This window comes from Scardinius erythrophthalmus (genome assembly GCF_964197995.2).
Source record: "Scardinius erythrophthalmus genome assembly, chromosome: 19".
Taxonomy (NCBI): Eukaryota; Metazoa; Chordata; class Actinopteri; order Cypriniformes; family Leuciscidae; genus Scardinius; species Scardinius erythrophthalmus.
Window position 1 is genome coordinate 9,643,359 of NC_138239.1, and position 18,148 is coordinate 9,661,506.

Here is an 18,148-nt window from a genome sequence, read left to right on the forward strand (position 1 = left end):
ATATATGTATATATATATATATATTAGGGCTGGGTAAAAAATATCGATTTCTCGATTTTAATCGATTCTCATTTTTACGAAACGATATCGATTCTTAAATCCCAAGAATCGATTAGTCATCCTGTTTTCAGTTGATGAATGAATGTAACATTGTTGCGTGGATCCCATCCAATAAATCGCACTAATCTTTGTGCTTTGATATTATTGATATGAAACAAAGTCTCAGATTCAAATTACGTCCATTTTATTACGCAATTCAAAAACATAAATACCGTTTTGGCGCTGTGGCGTGAGATCGCTCTGGCGCAGCTCAGCTCAAGAGAAGCAGCGCGGAGCGCACGTGATCTTCTCTTCCGCCTTGACACCAGTTACAGCGCGGAATAAACATGAATGAGCTTCTGAAAGTGTGTTAAAAGATAGTGTACAACTTATCGAAATCCGTATCATGTGCCATGGAATCGCTCAAATCAGTGTTTCAACCGTGGAAAGACGTCAGTAAATCAGCTTGCAAACAATGTCATGTAACGTCACATTTACCTCAGAAAAAACATATCCAGTGGCAGTGACCATAAACTCGTTAGTCAGCTAGAAAAATTAACTCTAGAGAGGAGCATTTTGCTAAATATATGCACCATATTACATATTCATTATAATTTTTAATGTTCTTCTATTTTTAATGCATGTCTGAATAAATCTGGCAGGTTTTTATGACAGCTACCATTTAAATGTTTATATTTCATATAACTTTATTATTATAAAAATAAATAAAAGTGTAATTTAAGTGTTTGTATACAAATCAGTTAATTTTGACCTTTTTGTGTCAATACCCAGCCCTAATATATATGTATTATATAGTAGTTATTTACTCATTATTTTACATTAGTATGTTTTATTTTATTCCTTTAAATATTTGGGGATATTTAATTGAATTAATCAATCAACGATACCATTGATCAGCATTACCAAACGTGGACGTTCCACTAGAAACAAACATTGATGTATTGTTTTAATTTATTACTGTGAAGCTGCTTTGATACAACCTATGTTGTGAAAAGCGCTATATAAATAAACTTGACTTGACTTGAGTTTAAATTATTATTGTTCTTGTGATTTCTAGAATTGAGAAGGTCTTGGAAATTGAAATGATCTTTAAAGGTCATGAAGAAAAACAATATCTACACATTTATGGTCATCCCAAAAATATTTAATTGGCTAAAAAAAAAAAAATACTCTTTATGAGTTCAGTCTCCATAAACAATTTTTTTTTTTTTTTTACTCTTTATCCATTATGAGCAGAGAAAGTCATGGAAAAGTCAAGAAGGAAATTTATTGGCCAGAAGGTTTAGAGCCAGTTCTAACTTCTACTCCATAAATACGTTCACCTTATGAGTACATGTTAGGCATACATTACAAAGATGCATGAACAGGTCATTATGTTTTTAGCACGTATCAAACATCTGATTTTCCCAAGACCGATTCAGCACAGAACAAAGCTTTCAGAAAGATGTAATGTGCCAGATATCTTTCTGATGAGCAATGCTTTAGACCTGAAGCATATGCCAATGCCTTGTTCTGAAGTCTTTGTTCCTTTCAAAAGACTCATGTGAGACTCGAGTGATTGGCACATACAGTACTGAGCATATAATGAGGTTAGTTAGCGTGCTTGACAATTGATAATTGTGCCAGGGACTAGGCCAGTGAATAGGAAATGTTGCTCTGCACCAAACCTCGAGCAGTTATCACGTCCTACCTCACTCACACACCAGACGTCTTTGACGTGAACTCAGTGCTGTTCTCTTGGCAGGTATAATAACGCTCTTGTGATTAACCATTATTACTTTTGTAGACTTTGACAGCAGTTCAGTTACAGGTCATGCAGTCTGCGGCACGCATTGGATCTCATGGATCTTAACGGATGTCATTGTCATCCAGTGCTTCAGATAAATTTTAAAAAGGGAATTATATTGAACAGTGTAAGAAGTCTCTGGTTTATTGTAGGATCAAAGAGTGATCAGATAGGGCCGCCAGCTGTTCTCTCAAGAGGAGAGTCTGTGCAGATAAAGATGGCTCAAATAGCAGTAGCTTAAATCCACTATTACAGGATAAGCCCATACCTGAGAGGAATAACAAGATCATTGAAAAACACATGGAGTGACAGGCCAGGAGACTAAAATACCTCAACAGAACTGCTGTAGAGATGACACAGTCCTTGAACCACAGTAGATTACACATTTGCATGAAAATGGCCTAATTTTCCAAAACATCATTAAGTGGCATAAAAGAGCACATTTTTACCTTTCATAATAATGTTAGACCATATTGGTGTTTGCTAAGCCGAAGATCACAATTAATATTCATACTTAGACTAATGGATTTGAACAAACTGTATGATTTTCAATTGGCAGATGATTTAAAAAGGGGACCCCCATCTGACTCATGTGATGACTGTGGGGCTCAGACTTCCGTATGCTGATGTAATCTGATCCGATAGCTATCCTTCTCGTATGCATCTTGAAGGGAGTTCACACTTGGTATTTTCATGATGGGATTTAGTCTGATCAGCCAAAGTGTATGAAGTGACCAAGTCTACGCACTTATATTGAGGCTAGGCCAGTAAACAACTAGCCTACTCAAAATGGCCTAGTAGTAGAAACCACACTGTACACTAACAATTTAGCAAACAAGTCAAGTTTAATTATATTTCCCCACAATGATAATTATTTCATTATCTATCGGGCTTTGGGACACGAGCAGGACAGAGCATCTATTGTCTCATATCTTCATGTTTTCGCCCATTATTCCAAAGCAACTGAAACTGTTTGTAAATGGTCAGAAAAGTGAATTATAGGCTATCTTCCTCACAAGCAGGACATTTATTTTAGATGTTGTGCTACAGGGAATGCGGAACTGAATTACCAGCGCATGTCAAATGCGTTGCACTAGTACATGCTGAAAAATAGCCTAGATATAAAAATAAATTTTCTACAACTTGTTAATTCGTTCCTACAACTTATTATTTCGGTCCACGTTTAATTAATTTGTTCCCTTTAATCTGTAAATTAAAACTAAGCAACAAATTAGTACAACGTGGCCATGCTTTAACTAAAATGAGGAAACAAATTAAATATGTGGGAACGGATTCTTAATTCGTGGCCACATTATCTTTCATTTTCCCCCAGCATGTCATGTCCATGATACCGTATAAACTTGACGTGCCTTGCTTTGTCTAATAAGCACAAACTGTGTTACAATTAAATGTGACGAGAGAAAGCCATGAGATATTTCTATAAAATTATTAGCTTAGGTTAGGGAACCAGTGCCATCTTTTGTTTTAGCAAGTAAAAAGGTGCCACAGTAAAAGATGCAAACATATGGATTAAAAGTGAATGAAAGGAAGAAAATAAACATTCCAAAGAAAATAAGCAAAAATATACAATGTGACGGTGAGGATTTTTGGGAAAAGAAACAAGAGATTCCATATCCAGTGTAATACCTCACAAAATATTGTTACATTTGTGGAAAAATCGAGTGACCAACCTGCAAAACAGAACACAAAGCCTCGTTAAGGCTCACATACCTCTCTCATTCGGCACGGATCCAAATGTTACCGTGGCAACGATGTAACATTTGCCTTCTAACCATTTATTTATTTTGTGAACTAAGCTTTGTACTTTACTCGTGTCCTAATATTCAGGTAAAAAAATGTTAATTGCAAACATTGCACTTGTGTTTTAAAATCCAATGCAACTATGAGCACCATGATAGGCTACCATTTACGTGCATTCAGCGTTCACTGTGACAAGATATGAAACTCTACAGCCAACAATAACTTCTGTTTTAGCAATGTTTGCAATTAACATTATCGCCATTTGAAGTTAAATGATCCCAAACTACGGCGTGTTTGCTTCATTTTATCAAATGATCATAATCAAATCAATTATTTTTACAATCCTACTAGCATTTTATTTAGACTAAAAAGCCTTTTCATTTGAGCGAGGAAGTGCATCATTAACGTTAATCTTTAGACACTTAACACATATCTGTAAAATAGTAGCCTTTCTGTAGCTCCAACTGTATAGCTTTAAAGTAAAGCAAGGTCATGGGTTTGAATCCCATGGAGTACAGGCATTAGAAAAATGTATTGCTTGAATGCAATGCAAGTCATTTTGAATGACTGCCAAATGCATATATGTAAATGTAAAACAGGCGGTTATAAATAATTATGTCCAAAATAATTATTTTATAGTTATAATTATATGTTGTTTAGCCACTAGAAAACCTACTGTTTTCTTTCCAATGTATTGGCGTTTATTGACACAAATTTCACGATTCGATTCAATTTTGATTCACAAGCTTGCGATTCAATTCCGAATTCAATTAATTGAATTCTGATCAATTGGGGTATGTATCAGTACAATACATTGCAACATATCTCCCAACTAATGCTGTAAACAGGGACCACCAGTTGGAACATCACTATACAATTAAAGCTTAAAATTAACTGATTTTTGTATAGGCTTCTTGCATTTAATTTATACATAAGGAAGTTTTTATGATAACAACATTATAATAATTACTTTTTAATGACGTAATTATGTTTCTGCTATGAATGCACTGACATTTTGAAAGAGAAAAACAGCCAAAAATATATGCCGCCCCAACCTTTCCCGTCCCTCAGTATTCAGCGCCCAGGTTTCTATCTCGCTCTCGCCGTTATCACGTGTGTGACTCTCTGCTCAATATTCTGCTCTATGCACATGCTCACAACCTGTGCGAACGCTCCACTCATGTACCGCTCACGCTCATCAAAAAAGCAAAGTCTGCTTATAACGCGGCGACATGAAATTTCTATGTAGTAGTAGTAGTATAATTGTTTGTGTTTGCAATAGCCATGTAACATGCTGGGCAACTCTGGAAAAATTACGCTACCCTCTCGTTCACTGATCCGCTCCCGCTACGCTCTGCTCACAAACTCTGATAATAATAGCTTTGTAGAACTATACAAAATTGATGTCCCATTTGTTTTGTCCTGTCAATCACAGCAGTTTCCGATTCAATCACGCATTTAAATACGGTTGTCAATCTAGAAACTTTGCAGTGTGGTTAGCAGTATGAAAACTAAACTTGTGTTCAGATTGTGAATGGTTAATAAACAGAAAGCAAGAGACGAGCCCTACCTTTAGAAACACTAAGGCTGTCTGTAGTGCAAGCTCACTGAATCGCACTCTCGTGAAAACTCGTTATAATAAAAAAGCTGTCTTAATTGTACAATAAATCTCTTAAAAATGATAGAATTTGAAGGACTTTTTTTCATTACAAAGTTTCATTCATTCACCAACTTAAAACAGCATAGACCAAAAGATCGATCGATACTTTGGATTTAAGAATCGATATCCGTTCACCAAAAGAGGAATCAATTAAAATCGAGAAATCAGTATATATATTTTGACCCTGCTGTAGGATAACTCTTTGACCCTGCTGTAGGATAACATGTACTCACTATTCATTTATTTAATGGTGAAGAAGTGGAGAGTAACGGCAGCTTCAGGACCAATTTGACTGTTCCATGCGACTGCTACTTGGAGGCAAAATGCGACTCAAAATGCAATCATACTCTAATGTCTGAGATAGCGGAAGTGAGCTTTGCGTGGGAAAGCACCACTCACATTTTCTTCTGAGTTCTAGATTCAGTTTGCTTTGTACATTATGCATATCAAGACTTTGAAGTGGCTAATGTAACAAGTTGTTTTGTTATTTTCATTACAATCATCTATACTTGAGATGACCTTGTTGGCTTCCACCTGCTGCAATCTTAAAGACATTTTGTTTACAGTCACATGGTTTGTGTTAAACAAAACACAATTACGTTTCTTTTGAACAAGCTTTGCATGCTGTCAGCCGAGTCAGTGTTTAATCTATTCTTAACCCTGTGTGTGTCTTCCAGAGCTGCGGTGTAGTTGTGGGGTGCAATGGAGGATGGGAAGCCTGTGTGGGCGCCCCACCCAACCGACGGGTTCCAGCTGGGCATGATAGTGGACATTGGTGCGGATGCACTCACTATAGAACCTCTCAATCAGAGAGGAAAGGTAAGACGTCAGCTTTGCTGCCCTTGAAATTTATCCTGAGAGCATTTAACCGGTGACCAAGCAGGTGGCAGCTATTGTTTTTGTGCCATGTTATCAAGACTCATATGTTGATACGAAGGAAAAATTAGTTGCTAAGCACCTGTGATGATCCTCGGAGCCCAGCGTACCTCGGGCGATCATGTGATCAGCGTTTCTGCTGATGTGAATCCTTCCCACTACACGCATGATTAACTTCATGATGTGTATAAAAGGCCTCCAGGTATCTGAGCAATAGGTAAAATGTGAGAACATGTGTATGTGGAATAGTGCTGTGCCACGTAAGGGTGTCACTTGCAGGGGCTTTGAATAAGTAATAAGCTCTACCTGCTGCAGGTGTGCGGATCACATTACACTCAGGGTATATTCATTAGAAGAGAAAAATCCACCTGTGTCTCAACTACTTACACACTCCCTTAGAGATGGGGGCACTGTGTGTGTAGAGGGGGATATTTCCAAAAAATGTGCCAGAAGATTAGAAAACCTGCACACACACACACACGCACACACACACGCACACACACACGTTTACTTAGCTATCTAAATGTGGACATTCCATAGATGTAATGGTTTTTATACTGTACAAACTGTATATTATCTCCCCTTACACTAACCCTAAAAACCCAGCCATCACACAAAACTTTCTGCATTTTTACATTTTAAAAACCCTTTATTACTTTATTTTATACCAGATTTACCTAAACGTCCCTAATTGGAGGTTTTTGTCAGGTTTTGAGGTTTTGGTCACTTCTGGGTACAAATTTGTCCCCAAAATATAGTTCAGTAGGTACACACACACACACACACACACACACACACACACACACGCGTGTGTGTGTGTGTGTGTGTGTGTGTGTGTATGTTAAATAATGATTACAGAATGGAAAATATGTTATACATTTTTTACTTGATGATTCCACCAAATGACATTCAATTTTTTTTTTACTTTTCTTGAAAAAGGTATTTTTCGAAACCAACATGAATACAAACAGTATAAACACTGTTTTTCCTTATCATTGACTCTCTGATTTGTCATTGATAATGACAGTATAAAAACTGTGTTTTTTAAACTATAGATTTAGATTTTTTCCTTATCATTGACCCTCTGATTTGTCATTGATCCATTAGCTTTATTAACAAATGGTAAACAATGTGTGAAAAGTTCCCTCTAGAATATACAGTATCAAGGTTGTGAATGTTTTTAGGTCAAAGAGGTTGTTGATATTGATGACATTGAGGCAGATAATATCTGTCCAGTGAGGTACTAATCTAAATGGCTTATATAAATATGAGAGAGTGGAGGAATAACGTAAAGCAGGAACGTCAGCATTGATGAGATGGGTTTTCTGGGAAAGGTCAGCTTGTCTCATCTCGCTCTGAATAATGCACCGATGTGATGGGCAGTTTTGGGTGTCTTATAATGTGTCATGTAATGGATTTCGCAGCTTATGTTCTCACCTTTCACATTAACATGACTTTACTGTTTCTTCTCCGCATTATGGCTGCCATTAGACACAATCAATCATGGCTGACTTAACACCTCTCTTCAGTGTCATTTGCGCAGTCGTAATGTATGAAGACCTTGAGTGTTTATAGCTTCACACCTCAGTGAAAGTAACCAGATAGACTCGGAAGTGAGAGAACAAACGGCTGCCATCATCTACTTATTTTTTGTCCCATTAATCTTCTGTGTGGTTGTAAACTATATGGACTTTTATTAATATGGATAAATAGTGAATGTAGCCAGTTATTGTTTGGCCAGTTTTTTCATTTGGCCAGAGGTCACGAAGTTGATGATGCTCATTTTGACTTTACAGACGTTCCTGGCTCCCATCAGTCAAGTTTTTCCTGCTGAGGATGATGTAAACAAACACGTTGAAGACAACTGTAAGTATATACTGTTCTTTGGGGCCAATAGTATCACGTTAAACACTTATGATGTTCATTGATATGCTTATATTTACTTGGCTTCCAGGTTCTCTTATGTATTTGAATGAGGCCACTCTTCTAAACAACATCCGTGTCCGTTACAGCAAAGACTTGATCTATGTAAGTCAAATGCTTCTGAATTCTAGTTTTTCATCATTTCTATCCCTTTTCCAATGCCAAAACTACGCAAGTACACAATTACTTGGCCAGTGGATAACATAAGCATGGTCCAATTGTAGAGACTTGAGGTGCGGTCACATTAACAAAAAATTTGCAGTTAAAAAAAAATTTCTACATGGTTGGCTGGTTTGGGACAATAGTTTATAACTCTTTATCAAAGTCTTTTTTTGAAATCACTACGAGGAAAATGAATGGAAAAAAATCGCACCATTAAGTTTAAGCCAATGTATGTTGGGCAGGCTGGGATGCTCAAATGAACAGAATAGATTTATGTTTTTAAAGGCACCACTACTTGCACTTGCATTTTAAATTACACACATCACCTTTAAATATGTATAACAAATTGATTCTCTGAATAATTAAAGCCTCTTCTAATGAAACTACATTTTAAATTTCAACAGATTTGGGCCATTTATGCAAATGCATGATGCATTCACATGTTTTGCTTAACAGTCACCTCAGGGCAGTGCAGGGCTTCCAGGTTCACACTAAACCCTACAGATCTCATTGGCAAGCATGCCTGCAGGTACGGAGCTGATGGGCATGTTATTGTCGTGCTCCAACGGCCCTTATTGGCCTCTCATCTGAGAGACGCCGGTCCAGCTGTCAGCGCATGCTCATCAGCACAGCGCACAAGGCTGTCAGGAGACTGCCCAGGCCCTGCCCTAGTGCGACTGCACGTCTCAGATGACCCAGCTAATCCTGGCCAGACGCTATCAAGTTGCCCAATGCACTTAATTAGGTCCTGTGAGGTAGCGGTGCTCCGCATGGCGTGGCAAACCTGAAAGTCTGAGACTTTGAGTGAGAGCGGTTAAAACATTGCTATTTGTCTGAGCCGTCCGACTTGTCAACTATTGGTCGGGACTTGCTGTTTGCCCAAAATATGTAAAACTGTAAATACAAAAGCACACACCCAACAATGAACATTTCAAATGTACTCGGACCTTGTTTGTTTTATTTTAGACTTTTGTGGCTAACATCCTGATTGCTGTGAACCCGTATTTCGACATCCCGAAACTCTACTCCCCAGAGTCCATTAAGAGCTATCAGAGACGCTCTTTAGGGACACTTCCCCCTCATGTCTACGCTATTGGTGAGTCGACATATGAATGTCTGTCTAATAGGACACTTGAGGATTCAATTCTAAGCACAAAGTCTTTATTTTTGTAGAATTTTTTTAAGGTAACTACAGTATTGACAGTGATTTTGACAAACGTCTGTCTCTCTCTCTCTGTCTCAGCGGATAAAGCCTACAGAGACATGAAGGTTCTGAAGATGAGTCAGTCCATCATTGTGTCTGGTGAATCTGGTGCTGGAAAAACAGAAAACACAAAGTTTGTTCTCAGGTGTGATAACTCTCAGTCTATTTATGGAATGATGAAAACACTTCAGTTAAAAGTTTCATACATATATATAAGGGTCCAAATTCATTCATTCATTCATTCATTCATTCATTCACACACACCTTCCAGTGGTGAATTGAGATTTTTTTTTAGATATGAAAATATATTTAGCATTTATTTTTTTATAAAAATACTTGTCTGTGAAACTGCTCAAAATCATATAGACCCATTGTAATATCCTTTGTGGTGACTTAATATGGTGATTATTTCACTTGCCACATCTTGAAAAAAATGGGGAAAGTATCCTGAATAAACTTCTGATGATAAATTTTCCACTGATGTAATAATGTTACAAGAAATATGACTTGAGCAAATCATTATAATCAAATGATTTCTGAAGGATCATGTGTCACTGAAGACTGAAGTAATAATGCTGAAAATTCAGCTTTGCCATCACAGGAATAAATTACACTTTAAAATATATTCAAATTGAATACCATTATTTTAAATTGCTGTATTTATTTTTGTATGCTGTATTTTGATCAAATAAATGCAACCTTGTTGAGCATAAGAGACTTTGATTAGAATCTTACCAAACTTTTGATTAGTTGAATGTTGCAGTGCTCAGTAATGTTGATGGTTAGTAAATATGTTTTATGTTTTATTGGACCAGTTTTGTCATTAATTTCATCATTTTTTTATTCTGTATCTGTTTAATTTCAGGTATTTAACCACATCTTATGGAACAGGTCAAGATATAGATGAGAGGATTGTTGAAGGTAGGATCTCCAAAGACACTTAGAACTGGTTGTCTTGTACAGTAGTGTTTGATTTTTGCATATGATACAAAATCAATGTTTTGTAATATGTGTGTTCCATGCAGCCAACCCCTTGCTTGAAGCTTTTGGAAATGCAAAGACAGTCAGGAACAACAACAGCAGTCGGTTTGGAAAGTTTGTGGAAATTCATTTTAATGAGAAGGTAAACTTTGTCTTAGTCTGAAGACAAGAGTGTGTCCTCTGTAAGACTTCATGTAGTTACTAATTGTGTTCATTGTGTCTTCAGAATGCAGTTGTGGGCGGTTTTGTTTCACACTATCTGCTGGAGAAGTCTCGGATTTGCATGCAGAGTCCAGAAGAGAGAAATTATCATATATTTTACAGACTCTGCGCAGGGGCATCGGAGGACATCAGGAACAGGCTTCATCTCAACTCTCCGGAAAACTTCCGGGTCAGTTTCCTTTGAATTGTGTATCAGGAAGCTAGAAATCATTTTACCAAGCCTAGACACTTGGTTCAGCTGGAAACCTTGAGACTCTCTGTTATAATTTGGTGCAATAAAAGCCACCTAACAACTGTGACCATAGCAAGCAGACTATCAAAGCACAGTGCCAAATGAAGTGGCGAAGCATTTTATCAAATCCAATAAAATCCTTTAATAACTTAGTTTAGGTTATCTGATTTCAAACCTTTGTATCCCTCATATACATGATATACCATGAAACTGTAGATGTGCCACTAGATGGCATATTTGCTTTACAATGATTACGAATGTGTTTCTGCTGGTTCTATTCTCGTTTGTTAACTTTCATCATTGTGTGTTTGTGTTCACTCAGTATTTGAATCGTGGCTGCACGCGATACTTTGCAAACAAGGACTCGGATAAACAGATCATGCAAAACAGGAAAAGTACTGAGGTACGTAGAATCATCTTTGTTTAGGAATCTCTGGGGCAGTACCATGATGAATCTTTTCCTACTTCCTCTGTGTTGATGAACATTTGTGACAAATCTAAAGTGATAAACAGCACTAAGCTAAGTTATAGTTAAGATTTCAGATTCATTTTTGATATATGATCAAATCCTCACAGTTCCTTTTGTTCATGTAGTAAAAATTAAGACTAGGGGACGTGCTGAGTGAACAGACCTTGACCGCAGTCAAAATCTCTGAAGTTGCAGGATCACCTTTTTGCCTCAAATAGAATTAGTTACCCTCAGAAATTAGTTCACATCTTTGATGAATTATGTAAAGTGTAATAAATTCCAGCGTTGTTTTGTTGTGTTTGCACACAGCCCTCTCTAGAGACTGAGCCCATCAATTGATGTTATTGTTATCAAGGGCCATTATTATAAATCATCGTTGTGTTGAATCCCTGTGGAGGTGATGAGATATTCATTAGCTGCTGTTTCTGCCGGTGCAGTAGTTCATTTGTTTGCTCAACGCCGTCTGTTTCACTGTATTTTCAGATGAAAATCTAATATTATTTTCTTACCCCAAATTCACAGATGGTACTTTTTTTTTTGTCTCCTTTTTAATAATCCTTGAACAATTGAATCTCATAATAATGATTTTAGGTCGGTATTAAAATATGCAATCCATCTTTAATTGTGAATCAGGCTCTGGTCCAAAACATAGTGAGCGGTCTTATGTCTAGATAGTCTTTTAAGACTGCGTCCTAATCCTAACCAAGGTGGAACCTCTTAAGTGACTAAATTTGGACTCTTTACAAAGGCAACAAGTCTGCGCCACAAAAATAGAAATCAAATTGACTCGACTTACTGTTGATTCCAAGTGTTAGATTAGCATGCTGTTAAACTAACAGCATGAAAATCTAATAAGCATAAAAATACAAAGCACACATAAACTTTATTTTTAAAATAGTTTTTTTAATATTAGTTTTAAAATATATTTAGCGATAACTTCTTGTTAGCCATCTTGAATTTAATTGTACTCAGTGCATTCAGGGATTGCCTTCCGAACAAAAGATATGTACGAGGCTGCTTTAAAATTTAAACAATACTACGTTTTTATAATCGCTTCAAACTACAAAGCCTCCCCTTGTCAAAGACAATATTCAAAGGCCCCCCAAAATATTTCCCGTACTTCTGCTATAATGACAAAGCTGAGTATATTCATATTTACAGAAACTAGTAGCAGTATTTCAAAATAATAAAATAAAATAATTATAAATTATAATTATATTCCATATGTGTTTTTTTTTTGTCATTTGGGATTACAGTTTTTTAACTCACAAATAGCAGTTTCTCAGCACTGTCTACCCACATATTTTATAGCTTAACATAACCAGAACCTTTATATTCATACATTTTTAAAAAATTATTTATTAATATCCATGACTTTTCCAGGTCTAGAAATCACACTTAAAATTTCCCTCATACAGTACATCCAGGCTCTCCAAGACCATGAGAACCCTGGGGTTATGAATAAAAATGAGGAAAAAAATTTAAATCATAAATGCAAGCTTATATATTGCTTTTTTTTTAGATGTTTTTGCTTATTTAAAAAGTTGGTTTGTCATTAAAATGCTGCATATGTAGGTTTTGGAACAGAGCTTCACTCTTCTAATAGCCATAATGTTTGTCGATATTTTTTGTAACTGAATATTGTGTCTTTGCCTTCCCTGATCTTCTTAAAATTCAGGATCATAAGGTGATGTTTTACCAGTTGTCCTTCTTTCTAAATTCTTTTCATGCTTTACATTCTTTGGCTTTCTGGGTTTCTGTGCATGAAATTGATCATTAGTGTGTGCATGGGTCTGCAAGCTAATATGCATGAGGCTTTCTCTGTGAAAATAAGTAGTTTTGTAAGAGGTGCTTGTAGTCATGGGTGTGGAACAGCTTTTAAGGCCTAGCGTTGGTCAGAGTGGTGTGATCAGTTGTGTCATCAGACTGCAGATTATCGATACGTCAGTGACCTAAAGGCATAGTTTGCCCAAAAATAAAAATGATGTCATCTACTCACCCTTGTATCCTTTAAACACAGAGAAGTTTTGAAGAATGTTTATGTTGCTCTTTTCCCCATACAACAGCAGCATAAAGCGTTCCATAGAAAGTCATTCAAGTGTAGAATTACAGAAGGGTGAATAAATTATGTCAAAATCATCATTTTTTTTATATAATATGAAAAAGGAACTTCTGGCACACTCTGATCCTCAGGTGTGGTTTGATTTCCTTTCCTCCTTTTAATCAGAGATCTAGATCTGTATACAGTCCTCCAGTATACAAATCTGATCTTCTGAGGCTCGTGTGACGTTTGGATGTTTTTGATTCTGGAACCGTTTGTCTTGATGGTCCGTTGTGTTCGTAGCATGGGAAAGTGGGTGCTCTGAAGGACCCTCTGCTGGATGACCTGGGAGACTTCAACAGGATGGTGGTTGCCATGAAGAGAATCGGCCTGGATGACACAGAGAAGCTCAATCTCTTCAGAGTGGTGGCTGGCGTCCTTCATCTCGGCAATATCGACTTCGAAGAGACAGGAAGCACCTCTGGTAGCCATTCATGTAGCATCTGTATAAAAATACCTTTATTTGATGACCTAACCTGGCATGATACGACAACTTTCAAGCGTAAAGTAAATTTCTGTCCTCCATGAAGTGACAAAATCACATTAGAACATGTTAAATATAAAACCAGTGAGATTTAATTTCTGGAAGGGACTGTCCATCATGGAACTAGAAACCATGCAAACAGACAGTAAATGTCTTGTGTGTCAGTTGCAGTTAGGGCAAAAAAGAGATAGAATTTATCGCTTTTTGCTTCATCATGTCTCACTTGGATCTGAAATATTCGATTTCTTTCAGGTTAAGAGACTTCAAAATATGATAAATTTTGCCTTTTATATATATATATATATATATATATATATATATATATATATATATATATATACAGAATTTGCACTACTTGCATTCAGTCAGGGAAAAGTCACTGTTGTCTGAAGTGTTATTTTTTATTTTTTTAGCTCATCCACTTGCTGATGTTCTCCTCATTAAACTCCCTTACCCACCCACCCACACACACACACACCCCTTCTCCAACTCAAAAGACTTCATTAGAGAGCTGCTGTGGGGGTAATGGGGCTTCTTCTAGTGTTACCAGACTTGCGCTCCGGATTTGTTTTCCTGTTCTGCTGAACGTATAACACCTTTAACTGCTCTGGCCTACACCATTTTCCCACTCACAATGGAGATGCTGGTCTGAGACACCTTTTAGCTGGAAAACATGGAGCCTAATGTTATAGAGGTCTTACAGGAGACCTGAAGACTATTATGTATGAACACATATTTTTGGAAATGGCTGAGATTGGAGATTGAAGGAGTGTGCTTTTATAGATTTGTTTGCACACTTTTAGCTCTTAGACTGCGGTCAATAGGATGCGTCACATAACGTGATTTTCTTGCATCGAGCCATGAACTGTGATGGGTAATTTGGTAGTCCTGTTCATGTTTTATATGTCTATGGTCCTATTAAGCCTGGTGATAAAAGTTATTATATGCCAAATAAAATGACAGATACATCACTGAGAATGCGTCCCAGTGCATACATGAGATATTCCTGCATAGACAGTCTCTCAAATTATTTAATACAAATTACATTTAATTTATTTTTGTAAAGGAAAATAAAAATACAACAAAATACTCAAGTCATTAAATACATGTTTTAAATGCATGTTAAAAATACTGCCTATCTCTGGCTGTGGAAAATGATAAGTGATCTAGGAGCTTTATTTAGCTTTTTACAGTGGATGCCATTGATAACACAACGTCAATCCTTCACAGCCTCACTTTCATACCTGTCATGGCACTTCTCTGAATAAGGTCTATAATGGAGAAAAAACTCAGTAAAAGAATGAAAGAAAACTTAGGTAGTTTGGCATAATCTTGTATTATGAGGAGAAAAAAAATTATGCAGAAAAAACAAAACAAAAAATGGTGATATCATAAAGAGGAATACTGCAGACCCTCATGACCATTTGTCAGAATCAGTAGGTCTCTTAAAATATCAGATAATTTGGCCTTTTAGGACAATGCAAGGTTCAGGTTGCCATGTCCTAAAATGCCATTTTAAATGTAAACTTTTGTCAAAAATTGTATTAAAGGCTTAGTTCACCCCAAAATGAAAATTCTGTTATTAAATTACTCACCCTCATGTTGTTCCAAACCCGTAAGACTTTCGTTCATCTTCAGAGCACAAATGAAGATCTGAGATCTTTCTGACCCCTCCATAGACCGCAACGCAACAACCACTTTCAAGGCCCAGAAAGCTAGTAAAGACATTGTTAAAATAGTCCATGTGACTCCAGTTGTTCACCTTTTTGAAGCTTAATGTTATGAAGCGACGAGAATACTTTTTGTGTGCAAAAAGCAAACAAAAATAACAGACTTTATTGAAGAGTTTCTTCTCTGTGTACAGCGTAGGAGACTGACACAGAAGAGAAGAAATTCTTCAATAAAGATATACTGTTTTTTTTTTATTTATTTTTTTAGGATTTTTCTTTTATCTTAGTCTGTAGTTGACTGACATATTTTGATCTAATTTGACAATGAGAGAACAGGACATTAACAGCTACGAATGTATCAGTAAATTGAAAAACATTAAGAATTTTGTGCTATGTAGAGGTAGCATAAGAAAAATAATGATACAAAGTTTTAAGATGACCATTAGAATTTGCATCTGATCTCAGGTGGCTGCATTTTGAAGAACCAGTCCAGTCAGACTCTGGAATACTGCGCTGAGCTGCTCGGCCTGGACCAGGACGACCTGAGAGTCAGCCTCACCACCAGGGTCATGCTCACCACTGCAGGGGGCGCCAAAGGCACAGTAATCAAGTGAGTGACCCCATATGTTTACCTTAACATCTGGCTCAGCCAGTGACCCGGGGGTAGCTTGTTTTGTTTTAGATCTGTAGTTGCATCCAAATGATGATCAAAAGGCAAATCAAAAGTCAGCACAGATCCCTGCTTGGTATTTGACACACTCTCCTCACATCTTAATCTCCCTGCGATGCAAAACGTCTTCTAGTATTACATTTCATCATTTCGCCCCATTTGCATTCACATAACTAAATGAATCCTCTGGTCGCCCGCTCACAGACGAGAGGAAAGCTGAAAATAGCTAATCGCAGCTTTTCCATTAGAGATATGGTCAGTTTAATCAAATGTGGCAGAGACTAAATTGGCTGAGGGGCCGTAATAGTCTAGTTGCCATCGAAAAGTCTTCTGAATTTAAACGGAAGTATTTTTTTTTTTTTTTTTTTTGATTACATAAGAGAGGAGGCCTTGAAGGTATCAATGAGCTTTTTCCACACCACTTATTTTCCTAATGGTCAAAGATAAGACTCATGTTTGCAAGTTTGTGAAACAAAAGCCCAATTCATCTCAGCTTTCAACATGTAAAACCCACAGTCCAATTACTGCACACACAAATTGTCAAAGGGGAGAGGAATTGGAAAAACTTGATTGCCTCGATTGAATCGTATGCTCCGTTCTCTGTTGCCCAGGTGGGGTTTTATATTCTGTGGCGTCTGAATGATAGGGCAGCGCTCGGTGGATTAATATTTAACCAAGCACAGATGCTGGACTGGGAGTGTTTGCACTGCATGAATAATGGATGTTTGTCTGAGGGAGTGGCCTAGGGTCTTTTAGGTATGATGAGAATCAAAGTCACTGGAGGTTTCACCCTCCTCATTTGACTGGGAACAGATGCACAACCACGTACACATGCAATATGCATTTCATGGAAAATTATGGAGACTGTATTCAAACAAGGCTACGGTGACCCTTGCAATTCACATCGATAGACACCGGAGAGGGCAGCAGCTTGTGCCTGACAGAGCTTCATTTCAGAGCCGCATTGGGATTTTTAAAAATCTGTTAAATGCAACAAAAGCAGGTGACATTGAGAAGAAAGAGTGCAGCAGCCTCTCAACTCACACGCTACAGAGGGAATACATTAATAGCAGAAAAGCGAGTTAATGAAAAGCAATCTCGCAGACTCGAGATCGAAGAGATTATTGTGAGCCAAGACCAGCTTTTATTAACTGTGCAGGCAATAAGAGTCACACAGCAGGTATTCCCACAGCGGGACAGCATCTTCAAGAGAGCAAGAAGGTTTTTATCATCCAGTTCTGAAGTTTCAGATAGTTGCCGGTATCCCTACACCTCCTGAGGATTGCGGGGAGCCACTGTGGCTTGTGATTATGAGCTGCTTTGCTTTAACAGGCGTGTGTTATTGAGATTTATTGTGTTTTCATGTAATATCGCTTGGCTGTTGCATTTCGAGCCCTTTAAGCTACACTGGGATTTCAAGTGCTGTTTGTATTGCGTAATACATTTATCAAAGTATCCACTGCAAAATATGTTTGAATTGAACATTTTCCCTGTACAGTTTTTAGTTTAATTATGTAATCAATCTTCTGGAGGACCAATTAATTGTTTTTTATACACTTGATGAAGAACAAAGATGTTGGAATATGTATACAGTATATATTTTTGCGTTAAAAGTAGTTTGGGCCTTTTACACCCAGTTATTTGCATACTATAAACATATTTTCTTGCATAGTCTTAAGAATTTTTGTAATTTTCATTTCTGTAAACAAGAAAAAAAATTGCCGTTAGCACTCAGAAAAGCAGAAAATTGTCCCAATTTACCTTTGTCCCTATAAATACATGGCACATACACACACACACAAAAAACACTAATTTCCTCTCTTATACTGTTACCAAACAATTTCACTGACACAAAAAAGACCTCAATTATATTCGTTTGTCCTCTGA

At 37.0% G+C, this 18,148-nt stretch overlaps 1 protein-coding gene across 4 annotated transcripts in view; it reads left to right on the forward strand.

The window, feature by feature from the left end:
- myo6b (myosin VIb) overlaps positions 1-18,148 on the forward strand; it is a 53,657-nt gene that overhangs the window by 3,737 nt on the left and 31,772 nt on the right. For 3 of the 4 annotated variants that reach the window (XR_014028876.1, XM_081347985.1, XM_081347986.1), the window contains exons 2-12: positions 5,945-6,086; positions 7,940-8,009; positions 8,098-8,171; positions 9,195-9,324; positions 9,472-9,577; positions 10,298-10,353; positions 10,458-10,555; positions 10,640-10,804; positions 11,190-11,270; positions 13,681-13,861; positions 16,057-16,201. Coding sequence is in view for 3 of the 4 variants with exons in the window: in XM_081347985.1 (XP_081204111.1) it covers positions 5,970-6,086; positions 7,940-8,009; positions 8,098-8,171; positions 9,195-9,324; positions 9,472-9,577; positions 10,298-10,353; positions 10,458-10,555; positions 10,640-10,804; positions 11,190-11,270; positions 13,681-13,861; positions 16,057-16,201 (1,223 nt within the window). In the remaining variant the exon portion in view is untranslated. Of the gene's footprint in view, positions 1-5,944; positions 6,087-7,939; positions 8,010-8,097; positions 8,172-9,194; positions 9,325-9,471; positions 9,578-10,297; positions 10,354-10,457; positions 10,556-10,639; positions 10,805-11,189; positions 11,271-13,014; positions 13,240-13,680; positions 13,862-16,056; positions 16,202-18,148 lie in introns of those variants that run through there. The other variant, XM_081347987.1, reaches the window with a different exon arrangement.